Raw genomic sequence first — 23,313 nt, 5'->3', positions numbered from 1 at the left:
AACAGAGGTGACCGGTTTCGGTCATATCACATGACCATCATCAGACCTGAAATTTAATTTAGAAAGCAATAGAAACCTTACTATATTTACAACAAAATAAGACAAAATCCTTATAAAGTCAAAATATAATAAGACTTTTTATACCCATGGCATCTTTCGAAGATGGTAGATGGAGCACTCTTCTCAGCTGCTGTGATGTCAGCTGGTGCCAGCAAGTGACGACCATACGCTTAAGTACGAAGATGCTCCGCCTACGTCTTCTCCCTTCACCTCACATCAACCAGTCAGTATAAAAATGGGCTCACATAATCGTCAAAACGTAAAAAAAAAACAAAGTACAATAATAACATAAAATTGTTATGTATAATAGCTCTGTACAACCATGGAATTACTTAAATGTTGTATAAAATATCAATTTAAAGGTTTAACATAACTGTACAGACGATGTATAGTCAGTGTGCCCCATATGGGATAAGGTGGTGCTACCACAATGGTTTCAAAGTCAATGATGTTGTGGAGGTCTTTGGGTTTGCGGAATCCTATCGATATGTGAGTTGTGACTCGACTGCAAGTATACATCCATGCTAGATTCAGTCTGTCTGTCTTATATTAACTTTATTTGGCACTGGAGATGTATGTAATGTTGGAATGATCAGCTGCAGGGAGGTATGATATTACATAGATTGTTTTTGTTTTTATTAAAATATCATAAAACTGATTTATTAAAAATGGAGTCATATTTTGTAATATTTCTAGTTGGAAGTTTACAATTTTGATGTAAATATTTACGTACTGTCCTAAGATACATTTATGCCATGGATACAACTGGGTCCTGTGATTTTCTGAACAAAGGAGTACATATGTGTTCATAGAATTTCGTCAAAGGGATCATAAGAATGTTTTTCATGAAAATCTAACTGTTCATTGAGAAGCACTGGCGGTTCATCTCTATAATGGGCATATATCTCGATCTCCTCCTAAATATTTAATAATAACTCTTTATTAGCGTAATGAAGCACTTGAAAATTCTGTTGACCGTCCCTTCGGCATGCTTATTAAAAGTTACGTGAAGGCCAAAGACTGATTTTGCTCGTACGGCACCTGATGTATGTTCTTTGTATCGTGTAGTAAAGCTCCGTCCTGTTTGGTCAATGTATATTTTTCTACAATCACCACATTTGATCTCATATTCCTTGAGCTCTGCCGGGCTAAAATTCACTTCCGGTGGAAATGGTAAGCCGCGCTGCCGTTAGATAAGGAAGTGCCACATAAGAGACGTTTCTCTTCAGACGGCGTGGGTCGTCGAGCAGCCGCATTTAAAGCAGCATTGGCACAGAATATTGATGCCGCGTTATTATAGGAGGAGAAGGCGTTCGCGCCTTACAATGTATAAAGGTATTGATAATATAGCTACCAGTACGAAGAATAGAGTAGGTGCCCAAGCGATTTTGGACATTGAGGCGCATTTCCTACCAGGTTGTAAAGATGTATTTATGGTAACTGAGAAAGGGGGCAGAGGCCTTTAGCTCTGTATATCCCTTCCATTAAATGTACAAAAGATCTATATATTCCAGCAGGTAGCTTATATATATACATGTGTGTGTGTGTGTGTGTGTGTGTGTGTGTGTGTGTGTCACGAAAGGACATGGGAAAAGGAAATAAAAGGAATTCAGCTTGGGATTAAAAAAAGAGCACAGAATTAGGGTGAAGTGACTGGCTTTCGCGGACGATGTTGCCATTCTAATGAACAATAGAGAGGAAGCCAAACTTGCATTGGAAAAACTACACGAAATCTCACAGAAAATTGGGCTACAAATCTTCTAAGAGAAAACAAAGTATATGGAAAACAAACCTGTAAATAATCTCCCCATTACTACTCAATACGGGAAAATGGCGTAAGTTGCCCACTTCAGATACCTGGGGGAGATAATTCACCCACCCGGACTGAACTCAATAGCCAATAAAGATACAATCTCCAGATTAAAAAAAAAAAGCATATACGTTCACTTGGAATCACTATTATAAGAAATCTATTTCTTTCAGTGCGAAACTAAGGCATTACAACACAGTAATCCTACCAGAAGCACTTTACGCTGCATGGTGGTACTAAGATCAGAGAGATTTAAAAGCAGGAAAGAAAAGTTCGAAGGAAAATATATGGCCGGCCGGTGTGGCCGAGCGGTTCTAGGCGCTTAAGTCTGGAACCACGAGACCGCTACGATCGCAGGTTAAAATCCTGCCTCGGGCATGGATGTGTGTGATGTCCTTAGGTTAGTTATGTTTAAGTGACTCTATGTTCTAGGGGACTGATGACCTCAGATGTTAAGTCCCACAGTGCACAGAGCCATGTGAACCATTTTTTGAAAATATATGGACCAGTGTTTCGGGAAGGAATTTGGATGAAGCGGCCAAAGAGATTTACAAAGACATAGAAACAATAACAGACACCATTAGGAAGAGAAGGATGAAATTTTATGGTCATATCAGCAGGATGATTAAAAGCAGGCTCACAAGACAAATCTCTGCGATAGTGTGCAAGAGCAAAAACAAGACAAAGTGGATCACTGAAGCAGAAGACGAAATTAAAGTAATGGGGATCACATAAAACAACATATACGACAGAGAACAGTTTAGAAACATCATACAGAAACATACACTTAAACAAGAAAAGGAAAAGACGGTCGGAAGAACGCTAGAGACCACAGTGAACGTATGAAGAGAATTTGGCAAGAACGAAGAAAGAAGAAGGAATCATAACTACTCAAGTACAATCGCTCTCCCAAAAGGGATTAATCTAAAATAATAATAAGTGTCACGAACGTAGTATATTAAATTTAACAGTTAGTAAATATTTTCTTGAAGTATTTGGTTAGTGTTATATGGAAATGATACACTGTCATTACACAATACAGAAAAGAAAAAAATAGAAGCTACTGAAAGTTAGATCGGTATTTATGGTAACTGAGGTATTGAATAGTACTCGGAAGAAAAGAACCTTAAGCTACAACTTGAAAGAAAGGCGCAGACCAGACAGTTGCTCATTTCGCGATACTTTAATTCCTCCTACTCCTCTTTCGAACTAAGTGAAAATACCTTGAATATTTCTCCTTTTTACGCAAAATTTTGACCTAGGAATCAACATTCAAGGCGATTTGACTTCGATCGCATTGTTACATTCAGAAGCAGTAAGTTCCTTCACACTATGTTTAACCTATTGCAGCATCACAATCACCCATAATTTCTTGGCCATATATATGTAGTATTTGAGTCATCAAGGGCACGTGCCATAAGGGTATAATATCTCAATTTGTAAGCCCTAGAATGTATTTACAAATGAACCTGAACTAGAGCAATCACTGTAGATGTATTCAGGATCAGAAGGAAGTCTCGAAGTTCATGGCTACGGTGAAGTACCTTATAGTGGCTGTAAAATACACAAAAAGGATTGGAAGTTATTTCTGATGATGAAAATTAGTTTTTTGCTTAAGGCAAAATGAACTTCTTAGTTTGTTCTCAAATCAATTACCGATTGAAGTAAGAGTAAAAGAACACACGGGAACACCCCTGAAATACTTCACATATATATTCCAAATATTGTGGGGTGAGAACTGAATCAAAGTTAATACAAATTAACGTAACATAGTTATTGAATAATCCAGTAAGAAAGTGCAAGATCAAGATTACACTCGTCCTCCAACGGACCACATAGAGTACAGTTCCATAAACATTAGAATCAGAACAAAAGAAAATGCCATACAATATAAAACTGCCGTTGTAACATTAAGACAGTGAGAAGGTTTTATATCCCGCGTCCTACTCGCATGGCTGAGTACATGATGTACTGATATTTATACTTGAATACGGGACACAGTATCTCTGAAGAACGAAAGTTAGTCTTGAACAGAAAGGGAGGTACATCTGTGAAAATCAAAACACTGTAACGATATATTACACCAAGCTGCGCCTGCTTAAGGTGCCAGCACCATTTACTGTGGTTTGCGGCATAGAGAAGACCATCAAAACGAAACACCATACCAGGTATCTTGTGATTAAAGGAAACAACCTCACGATGAATGCTGACCCAAGCACTCCGGAAACAAGATACCCAGAATAACACTGAAGACGCGGAAAGAAGGATACAGACCGCCTTGGCCCACCGTTCACTTGGTCTTTCTGCAAACTTTCGCGCACTGACAACTGACTGGCCTATCAACAGAACTATTCTTCCTAAACAATCCTTACAGGTGCATCCTTAAACAGAGTTGACAATGCTATCTCATCATCTTCCTATGTTATATCTGATTTCATTCTGTTCCTGTTACGGATACATCTCCGGAAAGTAAGACAATAGTAGATGTAAGAACGTTACAGTAGGGCCATTGCTATCACTGAAATGTATTGTCACTATTCCCTTCCTTGAGCCTACAAAATTTCCGTGTTTACTTGAATTCAATTTAGTCTAATAAACTATGTCGTGGGAACTAGCCGACAATGAGGATCAGCGTGCTAGCCTCTAGAAAGTAGTCTCGGACTATAAATAAAATGACTGAATATGGAGGTATTCACATTCACCAACGATTTTTTTCAGGACCGAAAGAGAAACCAATAACCAAGTCATTGTCTCCTTATTCTGTTGTGGCTGAGTCTTTAGGCAGCGGACAAAGTGGTGTCGAACAGAATTGTACAATGAATACAAAGTGAGCAGATCGTGAAAAGCCCGCAGCTCTTGGTCTAGTGGCTAGCGCTGCTATCTCTGAATCACGGGGTCCCGGGTACAATTCCCGGCCGGGTAGAGAATTTTCTCTGCCCAGGGACTGGATGTTTGTGTTGTTCTCATCATTTCATCATCATCATTCGTGACAGTGGTTGTGGACTGAATACAAAATTGAAGTGTGAAAAAAGTGGGACTTTGTATGATGACCGCGCAGTTGAGCGCCCCACAAACCAAACAACATCATTATCAGTACTTGAAAAGAGGTAACCAACCAGTTGAGCCTCAACAACAGTGCATAATATAGTCGAATTAAATCAGGCGACGCTAAGGATAGAAATTAAAAAATGAGACACTAAATGTTGTAGATGAGGTTTGCTGGTTGGGCAGCAAAATAACTGAGGTTCGCAGAAGTAGAGACGATATAAAATGCATACTTGTAATAGCAGGAAACGCATTTCTGAAAAAGACAAATTTGTTAATACTTAATGAAAGTTTAAGTGTTATGGAATATTGTATTGAAGGTGTTGGTTTGGTATGTCACCTCGTACGCAAGGAAAACATGAAAGATAACAAGTTCAGGCATGAAAAGAAGCTTTTGTAATGTGGTGCAACAAGAGAATGCTGAATAGTATATGGGTAGATCGAATAAATAATGAGGAGATACTGAATCTAAACCTGGAGCAATGAAATATGGAATTACTGGCACAAGCGAACGGTTGACGGGACACATACTGAGGCATCAATTAATCAACCATTTGCTAATGGAGGCAATCAGTATTTTAAAAGAGGACAAAGAGTTTACTAAAGTTAGCAGGCTCAGATGGACGTAGCAGTGGTTACTCATAAATGACCAGCATGGGGAGTTACATCAGACCGGCGTTTGGACTGAAGTTCGTAACAGCAGCCAGGAGATCTTATGGCAGTATTTAAAAGTTCTCTGATCACTTGTGTTCAGGGAAAACTCAAGACAAAAAAAAAATTTCTTTGTAATCGGAGATTTCTGAACTTGCATGAACGATGAAGTGATAAAATAATTAAGCACTAACATTACAAATCTTTTTACCTTCGCGCTGCCACCTTACGTATTGCTCACGTATCGACAGTTCCCTCATTATTTGAGGAAGGACAATTTCTATGTATTTTCTAGTATGGGTGTGAGGCTCACGATTCCTCACGTACTAGGACACAAGTTTAAGTCACGTATAAATGTGAAGTAATTTGTTGAAACAAAATTACGCAACTTGCTTGAAGGGTGGAAGCTCATAGTAGTGTAAGAATGGTGTGTATGAAATGATGTAATTATTGATTATTTTTAATATACCAGTAAATAATAATAATGATCAAAGTTTTTTCTCTTGAGTTCTACGGCTGCATAGCTAGATAAAATGAAGCAGCCTCTATTCAGATAAAGTTCTTAGGCTCGCTGCAAGTGTCTTCACCATGCTTATCAGTGGTCAAAACTCCACACTGCTGTGGTGAGGTAGGCAAGGTGATAGAGGTCAGTTGTCTGCGCTACTGAGGTCGATGGTGGTGAGAGTTGTGGAAGGCTTGAAGACTTTATTTCAGGTGTGACGACTTAAAAACCAATAACATTTTAACCAGTATTGATAATTGTTTTCAGTATACCATACATTATGGTTGTAAGAAACGATTGTTTCAAGGAGAGACGGAAGGCATTTTTATCCCTATTCTGCCAATGCTATTTCACCCATTTATAGGAAATCTTTTCAGACGAAAATGAAATTTTTACTTAATGTACCGTATATAACATATATGCCTGCATTTACACGTAAAATGAACAAAATACCTACTACAGATTCGAGGAATTTTTTTAATCTTCCACTAAAAAAATTTCACCTTTTTAAGTAAATTCATTATTGTGAAAGTTTCTGTTGCGTTTGTGCTTCCCAATTTACTTGTAATAACTTACTACCATCCTGAGTATAAATTGACCAAATTTCATATATCTAACTAAATTAGGTTGGAAAATAATGGTACCTGAAGATAAAAACGTAGTATTGAGAAAATTAATTTAAAATTTAGTATTGCAATTTCAGTATAAATCTTGATGAGAATTACTTTGGACAAATATTTTCCTGCTCTATACTGAGCATGATATGAATGATACGAATCTTCTCTTTGTCCCTGTTATTTTCTGTCTAGCTTCTTTTGTGCATTTGATATTAGCAATTTCTGATTAACAGACTTTCGCTTTACCTATTTGCACCAATGATTTTCCAATTTCCCACTAGATTTTATCCCCAATACTTCCAAAACATCTAGTTTTCTTGTTATACCATCATTGAAACATGAAACAGCGTCATAGACATCTAATTTGAGGGCTGTAATCTGAACAAGTACAGTTTTCGGTAGCTGGGTCCAAATAACAGAATTCACACATTCATTTAATTCTTGCGTTTTAGCGTGAAGACATTTCTTGAAGAAAGTCTCTTTATAAAGATCTCTAACCTTAGGTTTAATTTCGTTCACTACTGCTGCGGTTAAGGAATGTTTATTGTCATATGCTGCACTTCTCCTGTACTTGCAACAAGTGTAAGTATCATTCGGAAAAAAATAGTGCTGAGGATTTGCATTTGTAGATGTCTTATGGAAAAAGATAGACCATACGGTTTTTTCATGTTTTCTAAATTAACAACATTTCTTTTTATGGCAAGGCCATAATAATTCTATAATCTATTTCAACATTTGTCAGACTACCTTTACGACGCTCGAAAGCAATAACAAGAACTATCGGAACGATGAGTATCGATAGTAGATGCAGGTAGGAAACCTTGACAATAGGACAATAGAAGCAGGAAATAACGTGCAAGGAATGAAAGAGACGTGTGCATTATCTCTGCTTGATGCAAAACAGATGGCGAGGAACTTAAATGACAGAAAGCATAGAACGTCAGGAAAACTATCATAACTCACGAAAAGCTTATCGTACTATTATGAAATAAATGGCGGTCATTTCAAATGGCCATAAAACTAGAAATCGATTATTCGAGCCGGTTTTGCCTTCCGTCTACCCTTGAAAAATTCAAACATATGTCTGAAAGTATGTATGAACTACCTACTGTATTTCAACATACGACAGGTGTCGGAGGATGCGCTGCTGCCGGTCATGGTGTGGATATTCGGCGGTCACTTCACCCTCGGCAGCAACTCCAAGGAACAGTGGGGGCCCGACTTCCTACTCGATGAGGGCGTCGTTGTCGTTCTGCTCAACTACCGAGTAGGGGTTATGGGTAAGTCCCACTTTCGAAAAATAGCTGCGCTGTCAAGTGATTACTAGAGAGGGTGGGGGAAATGATTGACACGATGCGTTGGACGCGAACCTTATAGTGTCAGTTTAATGGTAATGCTTCAGAGAATTATGTTAACGGGCACATAATAGCACATAATTAATTGATCTGTTAACAAGGAAACGAGAAGTGTACACAAAATTGTAGTTTCTCAGTTCACATACTACTATTATGTGTGAAGTGTTTCTGGAATGTACGTGTAGACGTTAGTGGGAAAGTAGCCTATCCTTTGTAGAAGATTACTCTTCGCTTGAAGCCAAGCAGTTTGCTGAAAAGATATCTTTCGCGATTCTGCTTGTGGCGATTTAGACTACGGATAGCGTATATGCAGTACTGTTCGCAAGAGATGAGATTGATATCTGCATCTATTAGATTCGGTAATTATTGCAATCGTTATTGAATGTCGGGACAGCATCGGATAACATAACACTCCGCCCCTGACTAGGGAATAACTCTTTTCTCTTTACATTACATATTGTTTTCATGTCTATATTTTTTTATTCGTTAAGTATTCCTTTATAAATGAGTGGCACTCCTCTGAGAAATATCCATCTCTACAGTTTGCTGATTTTCATTTCCGGTAAAATTAATGAGTATAGGAAAAGGCACATGTATCCCCTCTACTTCTCGTAGCTGGAGGGTAGTTGGACACAAAGAGGGGTGTGTCCTTGTACCGTATATAATAACAAAGCTGATGAGCCTTTGATATAAATTACGTGCACTATAGTCTCACTTTAATATTGTTAACGATTTCATATTTTGTTAAGGAGGAAAAAGAATATTATGCAGCCATGATGACTTTACAAGACGGTAAATGACCGAATCATCTACAAATAATCTAAGACGGCTACTCAGATTGTCTCCTATATCGTTAATATCGATCAGGAACAATAGAGGGCCTATAAGACTTCCTTGGGGAACCGCTGGATATTGCTTCTGTTTTACTCGATGACTTTTAGTATGTTACTACGAACTGTGACCTTTCTGACAGGAAATCACGAATCCAGTCGCACAACTGAGGCGATACTCCGTAGGCACGCAGTTTTATTAGAAGACGCTTGTGAGGAACGGTGTCGAAAGCCTTGTGGAAATCTAAAAATATGGAATTAATTTGACATCCCCTGTCGATAGCACATATTACTTCATGAGTATAAAGAGCTAGTTGTGTTTCACAAGAACGATATTTTCTGAATCCGTGCTGACTGTATGTCAATGAATCGTTTTCTTCCATTTTAGGGTATTGATGTGAATTGAGCAATTTTCCAGTCTTTAGATACGGATCTTTCTGTGAGCGAATGATTCAAAGAGAGCGATTCTATGGTCACAGAGACCACAGCACCCGCAATTTTGAATACCTATCAAAAACCATAGGCCTTTTGATGTGAGAACTCTGGGAAAACCCTCTCCAAATGCATGGGAACGACACTGCACATTCACGCTTTTACACCGCCGACCTTATCTCACTGTGTAACACAAAAAATATGTTTCTTATTTCTTACAAAGTCCGTGTGAGGATTTGCCATTCTCCATCTCTTTAAAGTAAGTGTACTTGGTAGCCCAGTTTCAGTACTTTAATCTCAATTGCTCATTTCTGATCTACGATAACTTTTGTTGGGTGTCGCATTAGTTCACTCCAGCACAATGCTCAATACACTTTAGTTATCTTCTACCGTAAGTTTGCTTATCGTAAAGAGCGGTTTAAGAGAATCATGAATGAATAAAAACGTTATTGTTAGTAAATACACATAGTCATTCTAAGACTTTTTTTTCAACATACATCTATCCTAGTTTGGTTGTTGGCGAACTACTGGTATTTAACACTGGCACCTCTCTTATTCCTAAGTCTTCTCATTCCTCCATTTAGTGTTCTATCTCTCTAGGATAAAGTTGCAGTCTTTGCAACAGTCGATATATTTCCTATGTAGATTCAATACCGCAACATTGGCGTTGCTAGCTACGGCGATTTGAGTTTCATTTGTTTATTGATCTACCTCCTTATGCAGCCAACTAGCCGCTACCTTTATTTCTGGCAGCATTCATTGTGTTGAATTTCACTTTCACCTAGTGACATTTATTTCCAATATATGCTTCGATATGTCTAATGACAAGTTTAGGTTTCGAGAGTTTCACATTTACATCTTTGTTTTTTTATGTTTGCATAATTTTCTTCGTATTAAACAGCCGTTTAAGGAACTGTCACCCAAAGACTTAAATTTATCTAAAATAAATACGTCTCCTCGCAAATCGGTATACTGTATAACAGTGTAACTTCTTCCTTACTAACGTTTAACTATTTTGTATCAGTATACATACTGTTGATGAACTCCTTCTTTATCTGCGTCTCTATACTTGTGTAACGTTCCTTGCTACGACCGTGTTATGTAATCTAAACGAGTTACGCATCAATATGGCACTGGACTCCCACTGGAGTGGATAACGATTGAAATCGGCGTCCAGCTACTCACGTTTTTGTAATTCGCTAAAGGGGATGGCTTCTTTGAAAATACTTTGCCTAGTTTTCTTCTACATTCTTTCCCAACTCGAGCTTGTGCTCAGTCGAAATTCATCTCGACTTCTACGGGACGTTAAACTTTAATATTTCTTCCATCCTATATAATCTTGCTTGAAACTTCTGTTTCTTACTTAGTTTGAAAGCTAAGGAATCGTCTCTTTTCCTTTTACTACTCCTCGTAAGTTTTGCGTTAGTTACGTTCAGCTTAGTCCAAGCTCCGTGATAGGTCTCCCTTTCCATGTAACATTTTTCGTAAGAGCTCACATGCAATCTGTGAAATTTCATGTTGGTGTAATTCATTATTCGTTTATCTGTCTTATTCTTGTTCGACTGTTTAAAGTTTCTTTTATACCTTTAAAGAAGTTGTGAAATTGGGACTTGAATTTATATGAGATGTTTTGTGTGCTGTGCAGGACTGCTGAGCCTGAGCGACCCGATCGCTATGGGCAACAACGTTTTCAAAGACCAGGCAGCTGGCTTACAGTGGGTGCAGGACAACATCCGCGCATTCGGTGGCGACCCCGACAAGGTGACGCTCTTCGGACAGAGTTCCGGCGGTATCAGCGTCGAGATGCACATGTACTCACCGCTCTCCAGAGGTACGCATCTGTCGTCGTTTCAGAACCTGCGCGAATTTTGTGTTGGTGCATCTGGTGGACAGTCAACGCGGACTAGTGGTTTAGAGATTCTAATCACGTTACTTGCTTCACAAATGTTCCAAGGAGAGTGTCGGCCGTATTTCATGATCTATTTGACACCTGTTGAACACCAGAGATTAATCGCTTTAAACCTCACGTTTAACATGTTTGTTTTTAAGAGGATCTGCGAAGCTACACTCCCCAATAAAAGTTTACTTCCGCGAATATTTACAATAATACATAGTAACAAATCATTAAAGTTTTATTAGTGTATTATGTAACGTCATTTGTTTTTACTGTAATCGGAATTAGGAACATCTTTCGGTGGCATATATGGCGGAGAAAACGTTTATAATTTCTCAATCACCATAACGCATTTGATTAAATATCTTATTCTAACTATGCATCGTTTCTTTTACTGACGAAGCAAATATTGCAATACTGCACTTAATACACGTGTTTCCACCAGAGCTTTTCGTCAGATCCATGAAACGACGGTCAGCAACATTATCCTGTCTTAGATAGGGTGCCGGAAAATTTTCACATTAGGGAAGGTTTGCCAGAAACGAACAAACGTTGGGAACAGTACATCGTGCTCTTCTTCGAGGCATAATTTTCTTACGCTTTTACAGAGGAATGGTGTTTTCATATTCATTTGATCACCGTAGTAACCACTGCAAAGATTATCGTTGTCTGGGAAACGCTACTGAAATGCAACTCACCTCATCCTGAAACAAAAGGGAACAACATGAGTCGTCGCATGAGGCGATTCTTGGATTAGAGACAGCAGAGTCGCAACTGTGACATAGTCGACAATAAAAACAATTATCCAGGAGAAGGAAAAACCAGGCAAGTTGCAATTTTTTTCTTTTGATTCATTCGGACCGAGATCCTTTTTCAAATCATCAGAACGTAGTCGAAAATGATATTTCCGAACACGTCAAAAATGTGCAATGAACATTTACAGTGTGCGTACAGATAATTTGGAGCACTGTAAATGCCATTTGCACATTTCTGACATCTTGGGAAGTGCCATTTTCGACTATGTTTTTATGATCTGAAAATGGCTCTCGCCCCAAAACTAGTCATCAAATGAATAAAAAGTGAAAATTTGAAACTTCGACTGGTTTTTCGTTCTACTGATCAACAGAAGTTGCTGACACAAGTTACTCCAGCGTGCTGAAAGTTAGTGATTATCCAGGAAGCTGTGATGTTCCTCTTCACTCCACCGCCAATTACTCTTATCCTTATCGCTGATGAACTGCTTCAGAATTCACTAAGCAGAATGGACTGAGATTCCACTATTAGTTTATTGTCTTCCCTACAAAAAGATATTACAGAAGTATAGAAGCAAAATCATGCCAGGAATTTTGAGTACACGTCCTATATTCACAAGCTCTTCAAATGCGGCCAAAGTTATCTAAATGGGAATTCCTGTTATGGAAAAATCCTGGAGATACTAAAAGGTATCAGATAGATTATATATTGGTAAGACAGAGATTTAGGAATCAGGTTTTAAATTGTAAGACATTTCCAGGCGCAGATGTGGACAATGACCACAATCTATTGGTTATGAACTGTAGATTAAAACTGAAGAAACTATAAAAAGGTGCTAATTTAAGGAGATGGGACCTGGATAAACTGAAAGAACCAGAGGTTGTAGAGAGTTTCAGGGAGAGCATAAGGGAACAATTGACAGAAATGGAGGAAAGAAATACAGTAGAAGAAGAATGGGTAGATCTGAGGAATGAAGCAGTGAAGGCAGCAGAAGATCAAGTAGGTAAAAAGACGAGAGCTAGTAGAAATCCTTGGGTAACAGAAGAGATATTGAATTTAATGGATGAAAGGAGAAAATATAAAAATGCAGTAAATAAAGCAGGCAAAAAGGAATACAAACGTCTCAAAAATGAGATTGACAGGAGGTGAAAAATGGCTAAGCAGGGATGGCTAGAGGACAAATGTAAGGATGTAGAGGCTTATCTCACTAGGGGTCAGATAGACACTGCCAACAGGAAATTAAGGAGACCTTTGGAGAAAAGAGAGCCACTTGTATGAATATCAAGGGCTCAGATGGAAACCCAGTTCTTAGCAAAGAAGGGAAGGCGGAAAGGTGGAAGGAGTTTATAGAGGGTTTATACAAGGGCGATGTGCTTGAGAACAATATTATGGAAATGGAAGAGGATGTAGATGAAGAAGAACTGGGAGATAAGATACTGCGTGAAGAGTTTGACAGTTCATTGAAAGACCTGAGTCGAAACAAGGCAACGGGAGTAGACAACATTTCATTGGAACTACTGACGGCCTTGGGAGAGCCAGTCCTGACAAAACTCTACCATCTGGTGAGCAAGATGTATGAGACAGGCGAAATACCCTCAGACTTCAAGAAGAATATATTAATTCCAATCCCAAAGAAAGCAGGTGTTGACAGATGTGAAAATTACCGAACTATCAGTTTAATAACTCACAGCTGCAAAATACTAACGCGAATTATTTACAGACGAATGGAAGAACTGGTAGAAGCGGACCTTGGGGAAGATCAGTTTGGATTCCGCAGAAATGTTGGAACACGTGAGGCAATACTAACCTTACGACTTATCTTAGAAGAAAGATTAAGAAAAGGCAAACCTATGTTTCTAGCATTTGTAGACTTAGAGAAAGCTTTTGACAATGTTAACTGGAATACTCTCTTTCAAATTCTGAAGGTGGCAGGGGTGAAATACAGAGAGCGTAAGGCTATTTACAATTTGTACAGAACCCAGATGGCAGTTATAAGAGTCGAGGGGCATGAAAGGGAAGCAGTGGTTGGGAAGGGAGTGAGACAGTGTTGTAGCCTCTCCCCGATGTTATTCAATCTGAATATTGAGCAAGCAGTAAAGAAAACAAAAGAAAAATTCGGAGTAGGTAATAAAATTGATGGAGAAGAAATAAAAACTTTGAGGTTCGCCGATGACATCGTAATGCTGTCACAGCAGATGACTTGGAAGAGCAGTTGAACGGAATGGACAGTGTCTTGAAGGGAGGATATAAGATGAACATCAACAAAAGCAAGACGAGTATAATGGAATGTAGTCAAATTAAATCAGGTGATGCTGAGGGGGTTAGATTAGGAAATGAGACACTTAAAGTATTAAAGGAGGTTTGCTATTTAGGGAGTAAAATAACTGATAATGGTCGAAGTAGATAGGGTATAAAATGTAGACTGGCAATGGCAAGGAAATCTTTTACGAGGAAGAGAAATTTGTTAACATCGAGTATAGATTTAAGTGTCAGGAAGTCATTTCTGAAAGTATTTGTATGGAGTGTAGCCGTGTATGGAAATGAAACATGGATGATACAAGAAGAGAATAGAAGCTTTCGAAATGTGGTGCTACAGAAGAATGCTGAAGATTAGATGGATAGATCACATAACTAATGAGGAGGTATTGAATAGAATTGGGGAGAAGAGGAGTTTGTTGCACAACATGACAAAAAGAAGGGACCGGTGGGTATGACATGTTTTGAGGCACCAAGGGATCACAAATTTAGCATTGGAGCGTGGAGGGCAAGACTCGTAGAGGGAGGCCAAGAGATGAATACACTAAGCAGATTCGGAAGGATGTAGGTTTCAGTAAGTACTGGGAGATGAAGAAGCTTGCACACGATAGAGCAGCATGGAAAGCGGCATCAAACCAGTCTCAGGACTGAAGACCACAACAACAACAACATTGCTAGGAGACGTGACCGTACAGTTCAGTATCGACGAAGCGATCGCGGTCGGTCACCTTCACGGCAGTAGCGCTGAAGGACACTGAAGAACAAACAACCGAAAACTCATTGTTGAGTCCATGGATTTTTTTTTTAAATCCTCAATCTTCTGACTGGTTCGATGCGGTGCGCCACGAATTCCTCTCCTGTGTTAACCTCTTCATCTCAGAGTAGCAGTAGCATCCTAGGGCCGACCGGCGTGAACGAGCTGTTCTAGGTGCTTCAGTCTGGAACCGCACGACCGCTACGGTTACAGGTTCGAAACCTGCCTCGGGCATGGATATGTGTGATGTCTTTAGGTTGATTAGGTTGAAGTACTTCTAAGTTCTAGGGGACTGATGACTCCAGATGTTAAGTCCCACAGTGCTCAGAGCCATTTGAACCATTTTTTAAACCTAGGTCCTCAAGTATTTGTTGGATGTATTACAATCTCTGTCTTCCTCTACACTGTCTGCACTCTACAGTTACCTCTAGTGCCATGGAAATACTGACGTCTTAACAGATGTCATATCATTTTGCCCCTTCTCCTTGTCAGGGTATTCCACATATTCCTATCCTCTCTGATTTGCGCAGGACATCATCATTCCTTATTTTATCAGTCTGCCAAGTTTTAAACATTCATCTGTGTCGTCACACTTCAAATGCTTGGATGCTTAACGAAGCGTGGTCGCGTCTGAAGAAAGGTGTATTTAATCTCGTATCGATTGATATTCAGCAATGCTGATACACAAAGGGCAGGATTTGTTTCTTTTACTCCTGTCTGTGACCACAAAGCATGTTCTCAGACTATCGATTTTATTTCCTTAACTCTGGCTTTACTACACTAGAATACAATTAAAACAGGTAGAAGATGGCCACTACTGACCGAAATCGAAAGCCTGAGGAGAGCTTTTTGATGAACGACTGTAATAAAGGAAACAAATTCTCAAATACGAAATAATAATTTTATTCTCTTTCGCGGTTTCTTGTTTCGAGGCTTCTTGCATAAATTGTGATGGATAAGGAACACATAATAAGTTACTTTCCCTTTATTGCCTTAAGTTTCTTACAGTTCATCCTAGATTTGTTTTGCTTTTATAATCTTGGCTGTTCCTAAATTCAGTGCTGCAAGTTTTTCTTAACCTTACGAAACTTTATCAGCTGATTTTTTACTGCATTTAACGTCTTACCTTTCTTGTAAGACATCATGTTTACGCCAGTGACTGTTAAACTTCTTATTTCCACTGATGCAGTTTCGGCCTTAGGCCATTATCAAGTGCAGATGTTTTGGCTTTAAGCCATGTCTGCTTTGTACAAGCTGACACGGTTATATGTCGTTGCCATTTGCTGTTATCTACATTCGTAACGCTGCTAAGTATATATATGTTATAATGTATATAAGAGCAAATGATAACGACACATAAATGTGTCAGCTTGTATAAAGTAGACATGGCTTAGAGCCAAAACATCTGCACTTGATAATGGCCTAAGGCCAAAATTGCAACAGTGGAAATAAAAAGTTTAGCGGTCACTGGCGTAAATATTATGTCTTTCAAGAAATTTCACATGTGTGTGAATCCCAGTTACGAAAAGTTAATTAATGTCTTAACGTCTGTGAATTGTAGTGAACTGCTGCTGCTTGCTGCTTCCACTTCTCAAAATACTTGTAGATGGTCAAAGACCGAAACTGTACAATAGTACCCAAATAACTTGAAAAAAAAATTACTGCTGCATGTAGTATCAATTCATTCAAACAATTCGTCGCTGCTAAAGAGCAAAGCAGACTGAAGATCGTTGAGCATTATTGCATCATTAATGAAATTCATTGTGAGAGGTTCTGAAACAACATTACTTTCATTTGCATCTAATTCGGGGCAGCGTCCAGCAAGGCTCCGGTAACAGATTTACTTTTCAGTCTGCATTGTCGCGACTTGGCACCTGCCTTTAGCAAATACCGATCTTCTATCGTGTATGCTGCAGGGCTGTTCCGGGCCGGTATCTCGATGAGTGGTTCGGCCCTCGGCGGAGACCATATCGCGGACACGAACCGTGAGATCGCCTTCTGCATCGGTGCGGAGCTGGGCCTGCAGACAGAGGATCCACAGGAGCTGCTCACCTTCCTGCAGTCGGTGGAGGCTAACTCGCTCTACAACACGGTGCGCCTCTGACAGCTATTCCCACCGCTATGTGTAGCTCAGGCAAATGAAACTAACCGCACAACACGCAGAGCGTTCCATTAGACACCATTTATTCTTAATTTACTGTAACAATATGTAAATACTTCCTTTCAGCAGGCCGCTGTGGCCGAGCGGTTCTAGGCGCTTCAGCTCGGAACCTCGCTGCTGCTACGGTCGTAGGTTTCAATCCTGCCACGGGCATGGATGTGTGTGATGTTCTTAGGTTAGTTACGTTTAAGTAGTTCTAAGTCTAGGAGACTCATAACCTCAGATGTTAAGTCCCGTAGTGCTTGGAGCCATTTGAATTTGAACTTCCTTTCATATTATTCCGCAAAGCAACAAACGGTCATTGAAATTTATTCCTGAACTTCAGGCTTAGCTACAATAGTTATAGATATACTACCTAAAGTGACATTGAAAGTTTTGGCGGGAACACTTACCGTGAGCGGTCGCCTCGCCACTGAGGCTATCCAAGCATGCTCCCCGCACCGATCCAAACATCCACATATATCACAAACCTATCTATTCCTTCTCACAGATTTTTAACCCATTTACCCATAGTCGCACATCTCGTGCTTCCCGTGCAGGATTTAGAATCAAGACGAGCCGTCGTTGTCACTTTTGTCATAGGCCCGCCGTCACCTAATATTGTATTTGTCTTTGATGATGGACTACAGTTCCAAATTTTGAAATTTATTCCTGAAATTCAACTTAACATTCATAGTTGTATGTCTACTATCTAAAGCGTAAGTGGTAAGCCTGCCGCTCATAAGCGGGAAGCCTGGGGTTGTAGACCAGTCCGGGAAAAAATTTCATATGCCGGTTTAGATAGTACATTTATACTTATTACAGTTAAGTTGAATTTCAGGATTAAATTTTGAATATTTGCAACTGTAGTTCGTCATTAAATATAATCAAAGGATAACGCCTAATGTCTCATGCAATTCTGATGACGCATCTTCTCCTGAGGTGGAACGTATGGTTCAGTATCGGGACTACTGTTTCACTTGGTATACATAAATGCCATTCAGCCTCATACTTACATGCGATGCTTTTTGGTGATGAGGCAAGCATCATAATAAAGCCCCATAGGAAATATTGAAAATATCTAATACCGGGCTCCTTTATAGGATTAAAAAAGAAATTCTACTTCATACTGCAAAACACACATAGACCCAATTCATGGGTTACATTTTTAAGAGCAAGGGACAAAAAATATTCTTTATTGCAGGAAAAACAATTGGCGGATAGTCCGTTAGCAATCGGAGAGAATAGTGGTTGAAAGATATTTGAAGATGCAAACACCTACGCCAAAAAAAGCCTTCTACCCTTCACTGTTAAGATCAGAGCTAACTATGTGTGTCACCAACCTCTGTTATGAGATGGCGTTCTAAGGAGGAGACAGAGGTACAACAATAGATCCGGTTCTCAGTAAATAAGGACAAAAAGACACAGTGTTTATCATTATCAACATTGCTAAAGTAAGAACTAAATGAAATATGTAAGAGTAAATATTCAAATTTCCTAGGGGGTCGATGTCGACCATAACTTCAACTGGAAAGCAAATATCACAGAGTGCCTGAAATCATTAGCATCACTGTACGTATAAATGTCGACTCTAGTGATGAGAGAATAAACATAAACATGCTTAAAGACTAATGCAGGCAACTCCGTAAAAAAGGCCACTGCACATTGCGAACAGCCTAACAATGCTGTTACCCTGTCATGAATTTGATCAAGAATAAGCAGTCTCAATTTTACACTAAGCAAACAGAGTTAAATGTAATGGTAGGACCAAAATTTGCCTTGGCTGTTCATTACTTAGTATCACTGTTGCGCATGAGCACCAATAAAAACATTTGGTCACTCCCTATGTGAATGAAAGATGATGGCAAATAATGAGAGCGTAGGAGATAAACTGAATTCGTTTGTGCTTGGCCAAATCTTTTACCCTATATAAGCATTTGTGGACAGATAATACCGGTATGTGCTCGAATAGCAATCAGGATTTTTGAATACGATTCCTTTCACAAAACTCTAGTTATTTAACTGGTCAGCATGTAGCCATTCCTTCACAGAAAACTTCAACAAATCCGAAACGATGGTGTTCTTAAACATCTATGAGACAACGACATATACTAGTAGGTCTTTGTATTTCTGTCCATCTGTTAAAGTAATTACTAATTCTCAGATGATTTTTGTGTGCTGTTGATCCTTTACGTTGACTGCACGATCGGTACATAACTTTTACGTAATTTTTCTTACAAGTCGACCGCTCGTCAGTGGGATTTTTGTAGTTTTTTTTGTATTTACAGTGTCATTACGAGAAGTTCAGGACTCAAATATCAACTCAGCCCTCAAAAATTTCGGACAAAATCGACATTGAAGATTTCCTAGGAACTTTAACTAACTAAAATTTAGGTGACTTTCCCGATTTATCGCGTGGCTCTTTCGACGGTGGTCGAGAATGTTATGTGGATAATCCATGGATTGCTGTTACCGATCTCCCTATGCACTTTTTAGCTCAGTTCGAGTATCTACACCTTTTAAATATCAAATTCAAAAATATTTGCTAATTACCACACATCTGATGTTCAATTCTTATGACAAATGTAAGAGGTCCTTTTTCTAATCACATGTTGTTCATATGTTCAAATGTGTGTGAATAACTAAGGGACCAATCTGCTGAGATCATCGGTCCCAAGACTTACCCACTACTTAAATTAAGTTATGCTAAGAACAAAACAAAGACACACACACCCAATCCCGATGGAGGACTCGAATCTCCGGCGGGATGGAATCACATATTGCACGCACAGCAAAAATAAATTCTTAAATAAACATTTTATTGGCTGTGATCCAGCAATCGTTCGCTATTTACTTATGAGACGTGTGTTCAGCCACTTCGGTTGCATATTTTGTCAGTTGACCGTTGTTTCAATTGCACTAGGGAAATCTTCAGTAGAATATCTACACCATGGTCAATACGAAATTTTGTGCAACTGAAGTGACTCTATACACGACTAGTGAATAAATTCTTAGTTGTTTAATAATGTATTAAATATCGTTCGAATTTTTTTTTAAATTTAACAGATCTTTATTCACAGTCTTAAGATTGCATATACGTTACATGCAGTAATGACAGTGGTGGAAAAACAGGACGTGGGGAGGGGGGGGGGGAGAGGTTACCCCTCTTGCAATCTGCAAAATGAATAAGAATTTGCTCTCTTTATCTCTTTTGAAAAGACAATAAAGGAAGAGAAAGCTATAAAAAATAAAAATACATCCAGAAATATTCTGTTGACTAACATGTAGTCCTCGTTACATGGCCTTCAGTGCGAGGTCCGTGTGTTCTCGTACAAACAGTTGGCTGCTTTAACAAGATCATCGCCGCATCCACGCAGCAGTTTTAACTATAAATCTGGCTATTACTACAAAATGTCGATAAAGTATCAAAAAATATCGAAGTGTATTTTGACCTGATTTTATAGCTAGAACATTTGGTAGACGACTAGATATTAGATGTCCCCTCTGGCGAGCCATTTTATGTTTATGTCTTTTTGTGTGTTTCAGAGCTGTGGGGTGGGCTTCATGATCGCCATAGAGCCTGAAGCGGAGGGGGCATTCATGACGGCGGACCACAGCAGACTCGGAGCGTGGGCTACCGCAGGCAACTACACCCACATGCCGCTCCTCACCGGTGTAACCACTGGCGAGTACAACTTGCAGATGCAGGGCGGTAAGTGGCACCAAACAGTCCCTCGAGTGACTCACTGCTGTGTACTTCGAAACGAACGCTTTATAATGGAGATGAACCGATATTCCTGTTGCCGACAGTAGCAGATTAAGAAGTTCCGTACTGTCACTCGGTAAACAATGGCTCTCACTCAAGTAACACTTTCTGCTTGCGACCACGTCTGATAGTCGAGAGTAGAGAGATTCAAAATGCAGATGAGAAGACCTTCAGAACGCTGCCGCTCACCACCAGTCAGAGACAGTGTTCACACCATAGAGTGAAGGCTTTGACGACCGGATGGTACAGTTGTTGGTAACTCTTCCGGGTTATATGGCCGTGTATTCGATGGACCACGGCCACATAACCCGGAAGAATTATAAACAACAGTGTTCACACCGTTTGATGCTATTCTCTGATGCATTGGCTGCTCCATAATACACGTCACATTGGCTACAGATTTCGATGCTCAGGAGAGTAGCGTCCGTTCCTATCACGTTGTTCTTGACGCTATTCGCTGATGCCTTGTTTGCTCCATAATACACGTCACATTGGCTACAGATTTCGATGACACGGGAGAGTAGCGTCCGTTCATAGCACGTTGTTCTGTGGATGGCTGCTGGACCGTATTACTTTTGCCTGCAGTATTGTTTCTTCCAGAAGGCAGATATTCATAGTTTCCTGTTTCTTTAACTTATCCGTAAAAGACTGTTGACCCCTGTGCGAATTTTTCATTCGATAAAAATTACGAGTTAAAGCATTTGACATGACTCCATTTAGTAATTTTAATGACACTAAAAGTACGTAAAAATGAAGTCCGGGAAGGAAGAAACGTTATTTGTTTGGAATATTCGCGTAGTTGCCACAAGAGTATAAAAAAAAAAATAAAAACCTTCCCTGTGTGAACCAAATAGGGACTGTCCATTTTCGCAACATCCCTAAATTTGAGTATGAAACTATATGTACTTTGTGCGACAATTCCACTTTTGTAACTAATTTTCTTACATCAGTAAGCCTTGATCAACCAGAAATATGTTATTTAAATTTCTTATGGCCAGTTTCTTCTGGGTGGACACCACAGCGTTGACAAAGCTGGAGAGAGGCACCGTCCCACCAGCTTGTATTAAAAATTGTACTTTATTAATCACTACTTGAAAATGAGCTAAGCTCGGAAAATGTAGTGCTTAATGTACAGTTTTATAAACAAACTAGTGGAACTCTTTCTTTACATATGTTATTTGAATCATATGACATGCGTGTATGATACATTAAAGTAGATATCTCCTAGTAGGACTGGTTTTGTAGAATCATGTATCCCCTTCAATAGTTATGTTACTGTGACTGCTGTTCGAGAAAACACAGCTAACTAATGTGAAGAACTTACCAACTGCTAAGCTCAGACTACTGTAGGTCTCAATGAATGTTTAAGGTCACTTAACGCGGGGTCAGGGATTTTCTCTGCCTCGTGACGGCTGGGTGTTGTGTGATGTCCTTAGGTTAGTTAGGTTTAAATAGTTGCAAGTTCTAGGGGACTGATGACAATAGATGTTAAGTCCATAGTGCTCAGAGCCATTTGAACCAGACCTGGTCACTTAACGTCATATCCATTGAGAATTTGGCTCACGGAAGTATGAGAGCCCACTACCCACTGTGGGACACGATATGTATTGCTTCTGCCCATTGACTATTCCTGAAGACGATAAAAGAAGATTATCAAGCTGCAAGACCATCCAACCGCGCAACGATCACAAAAATTTATTTTACGCCAGCTAATGATGCCGGTGATATACCATTTTCCAGTAATTACTGCCATCCTGATAAATTTACTCACTCAACTTTCGTGGGTGAACATAGTGTAGTCTATCTTTTCATACATTTAAATTTGACAGCGGTACGTTACACAGGGTGTACATAATGTCCGGGAACACTTTGTTATTTATGGCATAAGAACCAAACATTGTACAGATATCATACATTTGTCATTTTGAAGAGAAGCCCTGAGAGTATTTTGTTTTCCATGTATACCACCACAGTGTAGTCTAGTAATTGGCCGGTAGCCAGCGTTAGTCACAAACTTGGTGACTTCATGGTCGGAGCGGGCGTTTTGTGTGTTGGAGTGCGACAAAAACAGCACATTAAAATCTGGAGTCTGTACCGCCTCTACCACGTGATGTAGCAGAGCTATGGGAGGGAATACGAGAAGCGACTGCGGCAGTCGACGACGCCATGCTGGGACGGGTATGGCGAGAATTCTACACTCCTGGAAATGGAAAAAAGAACACATTGACACCGGTGTGTCAGACCCACCATACTTGTTCCGGACACTGCGAGAGGGCTGTACAAGCAATGATCACACGCACGGCACAGCGGACACACCAGGAACCGCGGTGTTGGCCGTCGAATGGCGCTAGCTGCGCAGCATTTGTGCACCGCCGCCGTCAGTGTCAGCCAGTTTGCCGTGGCATACGGAGCTCCATCGCAGTCTTTAACACTGGTAGCATGCCGCGA

At 39.6% G+C, this 23,313-nt stretch overlaps 1 protein-coding gene across 1 annotated transcript in view; it reads left to right on the top strand.

Moving 5' to 3' along the window:
- Positions 1 to 23,313, top strand: part of LOC126278270 (juvenile hormone esterase-like) — a 51,861-nt gene that overhangs the window by 9,879 nt on the left and 18,669 nt on the right. The window contains exons 4-7 of the mRNA XM_049978273.1: positions 7,815 to 7,965; positions 10,948 to 11,133; positions 16,876 to 17,051; positions 20,646 to 20,811. Coding sequence (XP_049834230.1) covers positions 7,815 to 7,965; positions 10,948 to 11,133; positions 16,876 to 17,051; positions 20,646 to 20,811 — 679 coding nt within the window. The remainder of the gene's footprint in view (positions 1 to 7,814; positions 7,966 to 10,947; positions 11,134 to 16,875; positions 17,052 to 20,645; positions 20,812 to 23,313) is intronic.

The sequence above is a fragment of the Schistocerca gregaria genome, chromosome 6 (assembly GCF_023897955.1).
Source record: "Schistocerca gregaria isolate iqSchGreg1 chromosome 6, iqSchGreg1.2, whole genome shotgun sequence".
In the NCBI taxonomy this organism is placed as follows: Eukaryota; Metazoa; Arthropoda; class Insecta; order Orthoptera; family Acrididae; genus Schistocerca; species Schistocerca gregaria.
Note: the sequence above shows the minus strand (reverse complement) of the source record. Positions and strands in the feature narration are given on the sequence as shown.